Source organism: Lampetra planeri, chromosome 43 (assembly GCF_965212315.1).
Source record: "Lampetra planeri chromosome 43, kcLamPlan1.2.h2, whole genome shotgun sequence".
In the NCBI taxonomy this organism is placed as follows: domain Eukaryota; kingdom Metazoa; phylum Chordata; class Hyperoartia; order Petromyzontiformes; family Petromyzontidae; genus Lampetra; species Lampetra planeri.
Genome location: NC_136149.1, coordinates 942842 through 955728, shown reverse-complemented (window position 1 = coordinate 955728; position 12887 = coordinate 942842). Strand labels below are relative to the sequence as shown.

Genomic DNA, 12887 nt, shown 5'->3' with positions numbered 1-12887 from the left:
TGCACTCGCAAGTTGCTCACTTTGTGATCGCCACACCGCCTGCTGAGAAACCACTGCAGGCTCCGTGAAGCACAGTGGGGCCCTTCCTTCGTGATAGCCTTGCCACAATGAGAACAACGCGAATACCAATTAACATTGGTCTGGAAATTCTAGATTTGAAGCTTTCGTGACTGCAAAGATTCATATTCTTAGGGGTTTTTTTTCGGTAAAGTCACGTGGGTAAAACATTAAAATTAAAATTAATAAAAGTAAAATAAAAATAAAATATAAAATCACGACGTTTCGGAGGCAACACAAGCTTCCGTCTTCAGGTGGAACCGTCGCAGCACGACTGCTGCATCAAGTGAGAGAAATTCCAAGAAAACAGTCCTTGTATATATACTGGTTGAGGGTGGGAGGAGCCATTGTGAGGTTCGGTGCGGCTGAAGCACGCTGTTAGGAATTAGCCTTTGTTGTGTAGACTGGTTGAAACGTGACTTTACCGAAAAAAAACCTAAGAATTGGTCTGTAAAGCCAATAATGCCGTGCGATTGAAACATGTCATTATTTAAATGTCGATACACGGAACGGAGCGGAGCCACGTGGGTTGGCGATGGCGCACGATGAGTCCGTGCGCTCGTTGTCGATGTCAGGCTCACAAACCCTGAGCTGTCGTCAGTCACAGCCGTGATCGTGGATTTTTTTTCCCCACGTATTCATTTTTATTTCGAACAAACGCTGCTGGAAACTGTAATTATATCCGGACCCTGGCTCTGCCCGTAACTTAATCATCAGCAGGGCAATCGGTAAACGGCAGCAAATGGGTTTCTGGCCCACCTGTGCGGGTTTGTGTTGTTGTTGTTGTTGAGTATTTTGTCTTTGTATGTGCGTGTTGTTTTCTCCTTCTGTGAATACTGCCGCTTCTCCTAACACTATTTCACAAACCTAACCGGCCAAAAATCCGTTGACAATTCATCAAATCGCGGAGGGGGTGAATGGACGGGCATCTTGGAAATAAGGTCAGAGTTCTAAAGAGTTCTAAAGAGTTCTAAAGAGTTCTAAGGAGTTATAATGAGTTCTAAAGAGCGACTTTCCTTGATAACTAATAGCTCCTCTGTGTTAAGGACAGTGTCGTCTCATTGTGATTAACTTGTCTGACCAGAGACTCCATACCGTGACGCAACATACAAGTTGTCATCTGATTTACAAATACAATGTTGCACAGTCACTTACGCAATCATCGTTATGAAACTAGATTCAATTTCGGCTTGCACAATGCATTTTTTTCCCCGCGAAATCTTTTAAAGTCAGCCCACTGGACACTTTGGTCCGATACGCGAGTCGACTAATATCGGTTCAATACGCACATAAATCCCACAGACTCACATGGGACCCATAATCTCAAGCATCGATGAATACCGAACCCCATTAGACCATCATCGCCGTCGATGTATCCACGCTCGCATCCACTCACTCCCTCAGTTCGCGCGTGCATCAAACTTTGCAATTCCTCTCCCAGCTGCTGGACGAGTTGCCGATGATCTACAGCTGCTGCATCTTCGTCTACTGCCTGTGAGTGCCAGCGCGCACCTCACCTCACAACCATGGATGTTGCGCCGTCTCTGAGCAGCTTCACGAAGAGTGGGCAGCGGTACGCATGGATGTGACGGCGGAGGTGGAGGTGGATGAAATAGACTGAGAGGAAGCGATTGGGGGGCCGGGGAGAAATCTTTGAAGCGTGAATTCGGTGAAAGCGAAATTGATTACGGTGAACGATTGAAGGGACGGTGAATGAGTGAAAGCCGTATGATGAGAATGTGGAGAGGGAGAAGTAACGGTGGCGGACATGAGGGGGAGATTCAGGGGGTCGTGGGGCGAGCTCGGGAACAAGCAGTGAGCTTTGAGTGCGGAGTGGAAGCCAGTGGATGAAGGTGACCACTTAATGTGGAGGGGGAAGTTTGTTCCAGTGAAGGGGGCGAGAAGAGAGAGAGCAGAAGCGTGGATTGACACAGAGACAGAGAGACAGACAGACACAGAGAGACACAGAGACAGAGACACAGACAGACACAAAGACACAGAGACACAGAGACACGGGGATAGAGAGACAGAGAGACAGAGAGACAGAGAGACAGAGAGACAGAGAGACAGAGAGACACAGAGACAGAGAGACAGAGAGACAGAGAGACAGAGAGACACAGAGACACAGAGACACGGGGATAGAGAGACACAGAGACAGAGAGACACAGAGACAGAGAGAGACAGAGAGACACAGAGACAGAGAGACACAGAGACAGAGAGACAGAGAGATAGAGATATAGAGACAGAGAGACAGAGAGACACAGAGACAGAGAGACACAGAGACAGAGAGACAAAGAGATAGAGATATAGAGACAGAGAGACACAGAGACAGAGAGACACAGAGACATAGAGACAGAGAGACACAGAGACAGAGAGACACAGAGACATAGAGACAGAGAGAAACAGAGACAGAGAGACACAGAGAGACAGAGACACAGAGATAGAGACATGGGGATAGAGAGACACAGACACAGAGAGACACAGAGACACAGAGACAGAGAGACACAGAGACTTACAGAGTATTGTCCACTTGCACACGTCAGCTGCATACCACATGGGTAAAGACGGCACCGATCAGTCCGTGCGAAGCCAACAAATGGTTTTCCTACGGAATCACCGTCCCCCATCATGGCAATGTGGAATTTTGCAGAGGCTTAGGGGCCGTAAACAGACTTACGATCTGCTTTTAAAAAGAGACTGACGTTAACTCTTACGATCACTGGAATCGCTCTCATCATGTTTCCCAACCGTAGTTCATTTATGATTGCATTGATCCTGTGAATGGGAATTGTTGCAAATCGTTCGTCATTTTAATTGCAAACACAGCAGTGAGTGCTTCATGTAAGTAAACTCCGGCATGAAATGCCCAGGGTCTATTTGGAATTAAAATATAAGCGCGACAATTAGATTACGGTCATGTTTAGGGTTCAGCACTTCAGACTCTGACAATCGATCGTGGAGATTGGCTCGAGGAATTTGTAAGAGAGGCTATTAGTATCGATTTGTAAAGCGTCGCTTCATCACGCATTCAAACACTCGTGCTGTGTAGGCAAAGTTTGCTTACGCATAGCCCGCGTGAACAAAGGCCGGTCGGGCGTGGCACTGACCACCCACCCCCTCGTGTGCCGTTCCGGCCTTCATAGCTGCTGCTTGTGAACAGCACTTGCCCCAACAGTCTGTTCACGCAATACGGGGGGGATCTTTGTCTTTGTCGCAGCTACGAATGCTTCAAGCCCAAGAACACGCACAACTACCCGCTGGCGGGGCTGCTGTGCGCCTACAGCCTGCTCGTCACGGCGGTGAGAGACAGCATCAGCACTGCCGGTCCCTGGCACGTGGCACGCTCCCAGGACCCACGCACATTGATTGGGGAGACCGCCCTTGCCTGCAGCCCCTGAGGCTAAGGTGTGGACGTCGCTCTGGGTTTGTCAAAATCAAATAGAAATTATTCGTGGCGAGTTAACAGCGACTGCAGCCCTTCGTCAATGCGGTGGCGGGTGAGAGGCCTCCCCGCGCCGCGTGGGATGTAACCGCTGTTTGACGACACCTCGCCACGTCGGTGAGCGCACGCACGGGAGCATAGAAGTACAGGACAACGATTTTGCTGCACTGTGCGCTCGCCAGGCTCGAAAGCTGCTGAGCTTCCGAGGCTGCACGTTGGTAGTGGCTGCACGTGGGATTTGGTCCTTACGTATAATTAATGTACATCGTGATGGGATGCTTTTAGCATGAATGGCGCGATATAAAATGAAAGATATGATTCATATCTAGCGTGGTTGGACGTGTTCCGAGTGGTTTAGTCATCCGATAATGCAAGGGTAATATATAAATATATCGATGTGTTATGATGTAAAGGTTGCATATTGGTCCGCATGCACCAATTATGAACTTGATGCCCCTCCCTCAGCCGAGCCGCGCGGACCGGCGTGGTGAAGTATGGTCAAGCAACTCCCATTAACCGACATGGCTTGAAGAGGATTTAATCCAGCAGTGAATTGACAATGGGCTCTTTTAAGAGAAATCCGATGAGCTTTGAAGCTTCTGTTCACGGATGAGAGAGTGGCGATGGTGGCCTTAAACGTGGCAAAGGGATGGCAGCATCAGAGTGTGTTGTTGAATCTATCTGTGTGGAGTTTGGAGTGTTACCTGCAGGGGTTTTCTCTCATCACTCCGGTGTCCATCCAAGTGAGAAACTTGACTGGGGATTGACAGACTTTGCCCCTACACTCCACGAGGCTTTCTTGAGTAATGCCCATCATCATCATCACCACCATATTCTCTGAATTACAAATACGCGCTGGATAATAAACAGCAGACAACTCAAACTTGTGCTCAGCGGGAGAAACATTTCATGGAGGGACAGGCGGCTGTCCCTTCATTTCAAGCAAAAAAAATAGAATTAAATTAAATTTCCGTGCTAAATATTAATTAAATTCCGATTAACATTTTAGGGCTCTTAAGGTGGGGGAGGGGGGGTGAGTAATTGCCCCCCCCCCAGCCCCCAGCTGAGATCTGCCACTGCTTGTGACCACTGTCAATGCGGTTATACAACAAAGACAAAGATCCCCCGTATAGCGTGAACAGACTGTCGAGGCAAGTGCTGTTGGCGGGAACCTATGAAGGCAGGCACAGCACACTAGGAGGTGGGTCGCCGCCTTTGTCTCCCCAGTGGCGATGTTTAAACATCGCACCAGGTACTCATTTGAGGCTGAGTCGACCTAGGGGTGGCCCAGAACCAATTCAGACAATCGTCACCGGTGTTGACCATGCAACTCTGGTCACACGCTCATCTACCGCTTTGCAGAAAATGACGCACCCCCAACTTTTGCTTTAAAATACCGGTAAAAACGGTGCGTCTTATACTCTAATCCAGAGAATGCGGCCTTTGCCAAGCGGACTTCCCCAGCAGGAGTTTGACCCTTCGCAACAAACCAGGAGGTGAACTCGCGACCTTCCCACTGCGAGCCGAGCAACGCCGGTGTCCGTCGTGAGCTCGCACGCGAAGACCGCGCCGAGCTCACGATCCTCCCCACTGCCGGCGGGGGACCGCACGCCGCCACCAACCCCGAGCCCATCGACCGCAGCGGGGGCAGGGGGGGCAGGGGAGGCAGGGGGCGGGGGGGGCAGGGGGGGGCAGGGGGTGGGGGGGGCAGGGGGTGGGGGGGGGCAGGGGGGGGGCAGGGGGGGGCGGCCACGCGTCAAACCGGCGCCAACGCCACCGTTGGCCCCGAGGAAGGGAGCTGATTGATTGAACGACCCCACGACCGACCGACCGACCGACCGGGCCTGCCGAAGCGAGATGTTCCCGCCGCGGATCGAGTGAAATAAAAACCGCATCGCACCCCCCCCCCCCACCGCCCACGTCGTCAAAGTCTGGGACACGGAGAGCGAGCGAGCGAGCGACACAAAGGACGGCAGAGCTCGGGGCGTCCGCTCTCCGTCGCCGCCGTGCGAGCCGAGTGACCGTGGTCGCATTCCGCCGCGAATCACGAATCACGAATCCCGAATCCCGAACCCCACGCGCAGTCCCCAGGTGGCTCGCGCCGTGCGTTCGTTCCCGCGGTTGTTGCCGTTCTGCTCGTGTTGTGCTTGTGACGCTTTGTTTTCACACAGGTCTACCTGTCCTGGAAGGAACCCGTCTTCCACCAGGTACTCGCGGCCTTTCTGACCCCAGCGTGTCGCACGTGACATTTTGCGGCTCTGTAAATCCACTGCTGGACGTAGGACTCCTCGCGATCCGCTCCGTCAGGGTGGCCGTGTGACCATACTTCACCACTCTGGGCCGTGCGCATTGGTGAAAAGGGGGACCCAGGCCCGGTTTAGACGTCACGCGCCGCTGCTGATAGCCGTGGCCTGGCATCGAACACCCTCAACCGCCCTCGCCTGGTGACCCAACCTATTCAAAACGACACGTGGAAATGCAAACATGAAAAAGGGCCATAGCCCGAAACGTCTATGGCCCCACGGTGGCTATGATATGTTAGCTACCTCGCCTGGTATACAGGAGGTCGTGAGTTCGATCCCGACCCTGACGCCTGCTGTACATTTGGAGTTCCCGTGTCTTCCTCTCACCGAGTGGTCGCGTGGATTTTTCTCGGGGTCCTCCGATTTTCCCCTTCACATTTAGAATCAACATCACGCGTTCAGAGTGTGTGGCTGCTACGTGATGATGAGCCACTTCGCTGAGCTAAGATTCGTGACCAGGTCGCTTCTGAAAAAGAGCTACTCAGCTCAGTGGGGCTTGCCTGGTAAAACAAAAAGTTACATTACTGTAGTTGTCGATTTCATATATTTCCACCCATTTAAGGCGGCGGTTGTTACATTCGACGTCTGTGGCGTTCACTCGAGCGCCCTCCTGTGGCCCCCGTGGCCCAACGCAGCCGCGCGCGGTCGCACTGTCCAGGGCCACGAGTCGCCCTCTGCCGGCCGCGGCCGCGGCCTCCACGCGGCGCCCGGGCAGCTGCAGCAGCAGGAGGAGCAGCAGGAGAAGGGGGAGCAGCAGCAGGGGGAGGGGGAGCAGCAGGAGGAGCAGCAGGAGGAGCAGCAGGAGGAGCAGCAGGGGAGGGGGGCAGGGGGAGCAGCAGCAGCAGGAGGAGGCCGCCGCCTTCCGGCGCCAGGCCAGGGCAGGGCCATCAACGGTCACATCGAGGCAGCGGAGCAGACGAACTGAGCAGCACGCCACGATATGAATTGCCCGATATGAGGCCACTCGCATCATTCGGCTATTGCAGTAATGTGTTTTGTGCCACGTCAAGGGCATTGTGACCAATCATCACTCCGCCACGGGTGGCCCAAATCCTGTTCATTTGTAGTCCATATGCCATCTAGAAAGGCCCCCCACCCACCCCACCAACGCGCACCTGGTGAAGTGCGGTCACAAAAGCCCCCACGGCGTGCGGAGGGAGGCCTTCATCCAGCAGTGGAATGACAAAGGGCCGTGTACATTGGTGACACGGTCCTATTAGAACCAAGTCGAAGTGGGCTCCTGCTCAAATCAGCATGGTGACATTGGTGAGCATCACCTAATTCCACGTTGCTATGGCAGGTGCAGGTTTGTCTACGGGGCAACCGCTGTTGCCTTCCGCACAAAGCGGTACTCATTTTATCGACCGCAATTTACATTGACTTGTGCATTGTACGTACGTTGAACTTCTTTCGCACCGCACGTAGTCAAACGCGCGTTCCAATGCAGCCACAGTGCCGATTCTTGCATTCTGTACGCGACTTCTAAACTGCGCGATGTCACGCTGGCAGGTGATGTACAGCATCCTGGTGGCTGCGGTGGTGTTTCGAGCTGCGTATATCGTCACCTGGTAAGACCATTCGTCGAACAGAACCTCCCACAGCATGAACGCGTAGTCGGGATTTCGTGGACAATGTTATCCATCGTAGAGGTTTTTTCTTGGGTTAGATCGTGTAAATATATAAATGTTGCGTCGTGAAACCCGCCACCACCCGGCACAGCCAATGAGTCAGGTTTGTCACGTCAACAGACCGTGCCAATTAAATTGCTAGTACAGCACACCGGTGTGTTGGAGAGTAAACCCACGACATTTACAATTTGAGTACGAAGTTTCGCCAGTAATTACAACCAGCATCAGGCGACAGCCACAAATCTGACTGTCACCTGATGATGCTATTTGCAAGTACTGGCGAAACGTCGTACTCAAATTGTGAGTCTGTGGGTCTCCATGCGAGTTTGTGGGTCTGTGCGTCTTTACACGAGTCTGTGGGTCTGTGGGTCTCCATGCGAGTCTGTGGGTCTGTGCGTCTCTACACGAGTCTGTGAGTCTGTGGGTCTCCATGCGAGTTTGTGGGTCTGCGTCTCTACACGAGTCTGTGGGTCTGTGGGTCTCCATGCGAGTCTGTGCGTCTCTACACGAGTCTGTGAGTCTGTGGGTCTCCATGCGAGTCTGTGGGTCTGTGCGTCTCTACACGAGTCTGTGAGTCTGTGGGTCTCCATGCGAGTCTGTGGGTCTGTGCGTCTCTACACGAGTCTGTGGGTCTGTGGGTCTCCATGCGAGTTTGTGGGTCTGTGCGTCTTTACACGAGTCTGTGGGTCTGTGGGTCTCCATGCGAGTCTGTGGGTCTGTGCGTCTCTACACGAGTATGTGAGTCTGTGGGTCTCCATGCGAGTCTGTGGGTCTGTGCGTCTCTACACGAGTCTGTGGGTCTGTGGGTCTCCATGCGAGTTTGTGGGTCTGTGCGTCTCTACACGAGTCTGTGGGTCTTTGGGTCTCCATGCGAGTCTGTGGGTCTGTGCGTCTCTACACGAGTCTGTGAGTCTGTGGGTCTCCATGCGAGTCTGTGGGTCTGTGCGTCTCTACACGAGTCTGTGGGTCTGTGGGTCTCCATGCGAGTTTGTGGGTCTGTGCGTCTCTACACGAGTCTGTGGGTCTGTGGGTCTCCATGCGAGTCTGTGGGTCTGTGCGTCTCTACACGAGTCTGTGGGTCTGTGGGTCTCCATGCGAGTTTGTGGGTCTGTGCGTCTCTACACGAGTCTGTGGGTCTGTGGGTCTCCATGCGAGTTTGTGGGTCTGTGCGTCTCTACACGAGTCTGTGGGTCTGTGGGTCTCCATGCGAGTCTGATCGTGACTACTCCGGCGGAGTGCCGTTCATCACCAAAGACAAAGATCCCCCGCACAGCCTCAACAGACTGTTGGCGCAAGTGCTGTCAGTGAGCAGCACCCATGAAGGACGACTTATATCGCCGGATTGACAACTGCCGACGATTGCCCGCCGTCTCGCCCGCTCCTCTCAGGGTCTACCCGCAGCTGCGCCCGCACGCGTACACGTTCGTCGGGGTGTTCCTCGCGGGGTTCGTGCTCTGGAACGTCGACAACATCTTCTGCAGCACCTGGAGGTGAGCGAGCGTGAGCGTGCCACCGTTGGTCGGGGCGGGCCCCAGTTTCCCAGCCTGGGGCGACGCGCGCACCGGATTCCGGGGTTGAATTCTGGACAGCCGCCGGTGATTGGGGTGTGGTTTGTAAAGTTCGGCGAGTTGATGGCCTTTCGGCCTGTTTACCGATGACGTGACGCTCGGTTTTGCACTTTGCTCTAATTCGCCCCCATTTACAGCTCTGAAAGTGAACTAACCATACGCGCCTCGACGTCACGCGACGGCTGTCACCGCCAACGGCACGGGCGGTACAGAGGCAACAGTCTGTCTGGTTTTGTGTTTGTGTCAACTCCAGCTAGGGAGCGAAACTATTGGGTTGACTGCCATGGCACAGTCTCAGAGGGGAGTGTGTGAAACCCCCTTTTTTAAGGATAAAAAGGGCATTGGAAGGATTTTTTTTCAAAGCCATGTGTTGTTCTTCTCCCACACTTCCCAAGATTAGCACGGTTGGCTACGTACGGTGCAAAAAAAGTTCAACATACCCGTATAGACACACAGAGACCCATAGACTCACACAGAGACACCTAGACACACACAGAGAGACCTAGACTCACACAGAGACCCACAGACTCACACAGAGACCCACAGACTCACACAGAGACCCACAGACTCACACAGAGACCCATAGACTCACACAGAGAAACATAAACTCACACAGAGACCCATAGACTCACACAGAGAAACATAAACTCACACAGAGAAACATAGACTCACACAGAGACCCATAGACTCACACAGAGACCCATAGACTCACACAGAGAAACATAGACTCACACAGAGACCCATAGACTCACACAGAGACCCATAAACTCACACAGAGACACCTAGACACACACAGAGGCAGACTCACACAGAGACCCACAGACTCACCACACAGAGACCCACAGACTCACCACACAGAGACCCACAGACTCACCACACAGAGACCCACAGACTCACATAGAGACCCACAGACTCACATAGAGACCCACAGACTCACACAGAGAGCCACAGACTCACACAAAGACCCACAGACTCACACAAAGACCCACAGACTCACATAGAGACCCACAGACTCACACAGAGAGCCATAGACTCACACAGAGAGCCATAGACTCACATAGAGACCCACAGACTCACACAGAGAGCCAGACTCACACAGAGAGACATATACTCACAAATAGACCCATAGTTTGTTGTCCTTCCCCCGCACCTCCCGAGATTAGCACGGTTGGCTACGTACGGTGCGAAAGAAGTTCAACGTACAGTACAGATGTGCGAAAAATATGTTGGACCTGCAAACTTGTTCCCCGACACGCAGCGAACTTTCCTGACGGACTCTTTGTATCGTGACGCAAGACCGATGGCGCAAATCGAACAAACTCACATGGGGGGGGGGGGGGGGGAGAATTGCCACACAATTTGAACGAAAATGAATAACGAAATAATAATTAAAGGATGTCAGTAGAGTGCGATGGCGGTGGCTTCATCGATTCTGTGGGTGGAAGACTTGTGCCAGAAAGGCGCCACGCGTTGAAGCAAAAAATGAAATTGTCTTGACTTGCAGCCGACAGCAACATGCATTGCACACGCCTTGCGGCTGACAGCAACATGCCTTGCACACGCCTTGCGGCTGACAGCAACATGCCTTGCACACGCCTTGCGGCTGACAGCAACATGCCTTGCACACGCCTTGCGGCTGACAGCAACATGCCTTGCACACGCCTTGCAGCTGACAGCAACATGCCTTGCACACGCCTTGCGGCGGACAGCAACATGCCTTGCACACGCCTTGCGGCTGACAGCAACATGCCTTGCACACGCCTTGTGGCTGACAGCAACATGCCTTGCACACGGCCGCTCGGCAGAGCTGGTCTGGTCAGAACCCAGCACTGGTGCTCGGTAAACCATCAGCCAATTCACACGGCTCGTCACGTAAACAGAACGTGCCAATTCGTTCCGAGCGCAGCACACCTGCACATTGCAGTGATCAACGCTGGCCAAACATCCCGGTATAGGACCACAAAACTTCGGCAAGTATTGACAGTGGTTCTGGCTGTGTTTCTCACTTACCCGTGAGTCCCCGTACTTCTGAATGAATCTTTCTCTCTCCCTCTCTAAGGGAGGGGGGGCGGGGGTAAACTGTGAGTCTCCTACATTCTAATTAAGCCACATGCTTGAGATCTGGTAAAAGCGTGTTTCCGGATCGGAGGCCGTCACTCCGCACACATCAGACCGCCGCGAAGTGACTTCCGCAAAGCCGCACAGCGATCAGTGGTACCATTAGAAACACACACGTTGGGTTTTACTCACATTTAAAAATTCTGTCCTGGGTCTCCCCCACTGCCAATGCGCACTGGCCAATCAACCCCTCCATCAGCGGACTGGCAAACCGACTTCTTCGTTAACATTACATACCTGTCCGGAAACTTTCTTTGTGGAATCCACATTTGCGTTGGGTGACCTGGGAAACACAGGTCGGTGCGTCTCGGCAGGCGCAGGTGGGAAAGGCCTTCGCGGAGCAGCAGATAGACAGAGAGGGCTGTAAATGATCACGTGACTGGTTTTCATGTAACTGGTTTTCACGTGGCTGGTTTTGGCGTCACCAAGCGGGAGGAGTGAGCTGATGCCCGTATCTCGGTGTGCAGGGATGTTCGCGGCAGAGTAAAAGTGCCCGTCCTGGGAGCGGTCACGCAGTTCCACGCGTGGTGGCACATCCTGACGGGACTGGGGTCGTACCTGCACATTCTGTTCAGGTATGAGCAAGCGCTACACACACACACAAATATCCCCCGCATAGCCTGAACAGACTGTTGGGGTAAGTGCTGTTAGCGAGCAGCACCTATGAAGGCCGACACTGTGGCACACGAGGGGGTGAGGGGGTGAGTGGCCAGCACCTCGCCCGGCCGCCTTTGTCTCCCTAGTGGCAATGTTTACACACAAGGTACCTATGCACATACAACAGATTGTCCTATGAGCCTGCACGTACTATGAAAAAGAGCCAATCCCCCAAAATGTTCCCTACTATATATAAAAAAAACGAATTCGACTGTTTTAGGGCCACGGTGTTATTGACGAATGCGAGGAGTTATTTGTTATTTGTGCATCACTGCCAATGAGACAGGGTTACCAATGAATTCGTTTCATGATGACGATCAGCGCAGTGACCCACGATTGTTTCCACGCAGCCTCCACACCAGGGCCGTCCACTTGAAGTGCAAGCCTCGGCTCAGGGTAAGACCTCCGTGGCGTCAGCCACAACTTCACCTCTGCGTGTAAAACGATGTCGTGACCGTGTTCTCTGAAAGTAAAGACACGCCCCAAACACTTTGGTGTCATTTAGAGAAGAAGAGGGGGAAAAGTTTGCTTTATAACTGGGAGAGTACGGCACTGCCCCGGACAGCCACCGTCTCCCAGATGGTGATCATGAATGCCGTGCTTTTAAATGGAAGATAAGATATTGAATGATAAGATATTAAATAAGATATTGAATTAAATATTGAATTAGATATTTTACGATAAGATATTGAATAAGATATTGAATCACCATTGGTACCTCATTTGCCAGTAAAAAAATTATGATAATTGTTTTTTTTACATTATCAGAGTTATGTTTTTTGTTTGCATTATGACTGCAGGTATTGTGGTCTATGCAAACATGACTCCTGGTAAAAAAAAAAAAGGTGTCAGTTTTGTTACCAGATAAAAGGGTAAAAAACAATCATTATTATAAGATATTGAATGATAAGATATTTACTGATAAGATATTGAATGGCTGGCGGTGCCCTGTGTGCAATGGGGAGAGTGGTCGTCTCTTGCTCTGGACAATCGCCGCCTTCCAGGTGGTGATAATGAACGAGATAAAGACCACATCTTGGTGTTCTTCGGATTATAAGACCGCAACGCCATCCCCTGACTTTTGCTTTAAAATGCAGGAGGGGTTTGAAACAAA

At 52.3% G+C, this 12887-nt stretch overlaps 1 protein-coding gene across 1 annotated transcript in view; it reads left to right on the top strand.

Moving 5' to 3' along the window:
* The window catches only part of LOC144732548 (alkaline ceramidase 3-like), a 30726-nt gene that overhangs the window by 16705 nt on the left and 1134 nt on the right, over positions 1-12887 (top strand). Inside the window, exons 4-10 of the mRNA XM_078613974.1 lie at positions 1499-1551; positions 3275-3356; positions 5671-5706; positions 7312-7370; positions 8819-8920; positions 11584-11691; positions 12124-12169. Of these exons, the coding sequence (XP_078470100.1) occupies positions 1499-1551; positions 3275-3356; positions 5671-5706; positions 7312-7370; positions 8819-8920; positions 11584-11691; positions 12124-12169 (486 nt within the window). The remainder of the gene's footprint in view (positions 1-1498; positions 1552-3274; positions 3357-5670; positions 5707-7311; positions 7371-8818; positions 8921-11583; positions 11692-12123; positions 12170-12887) is intronic.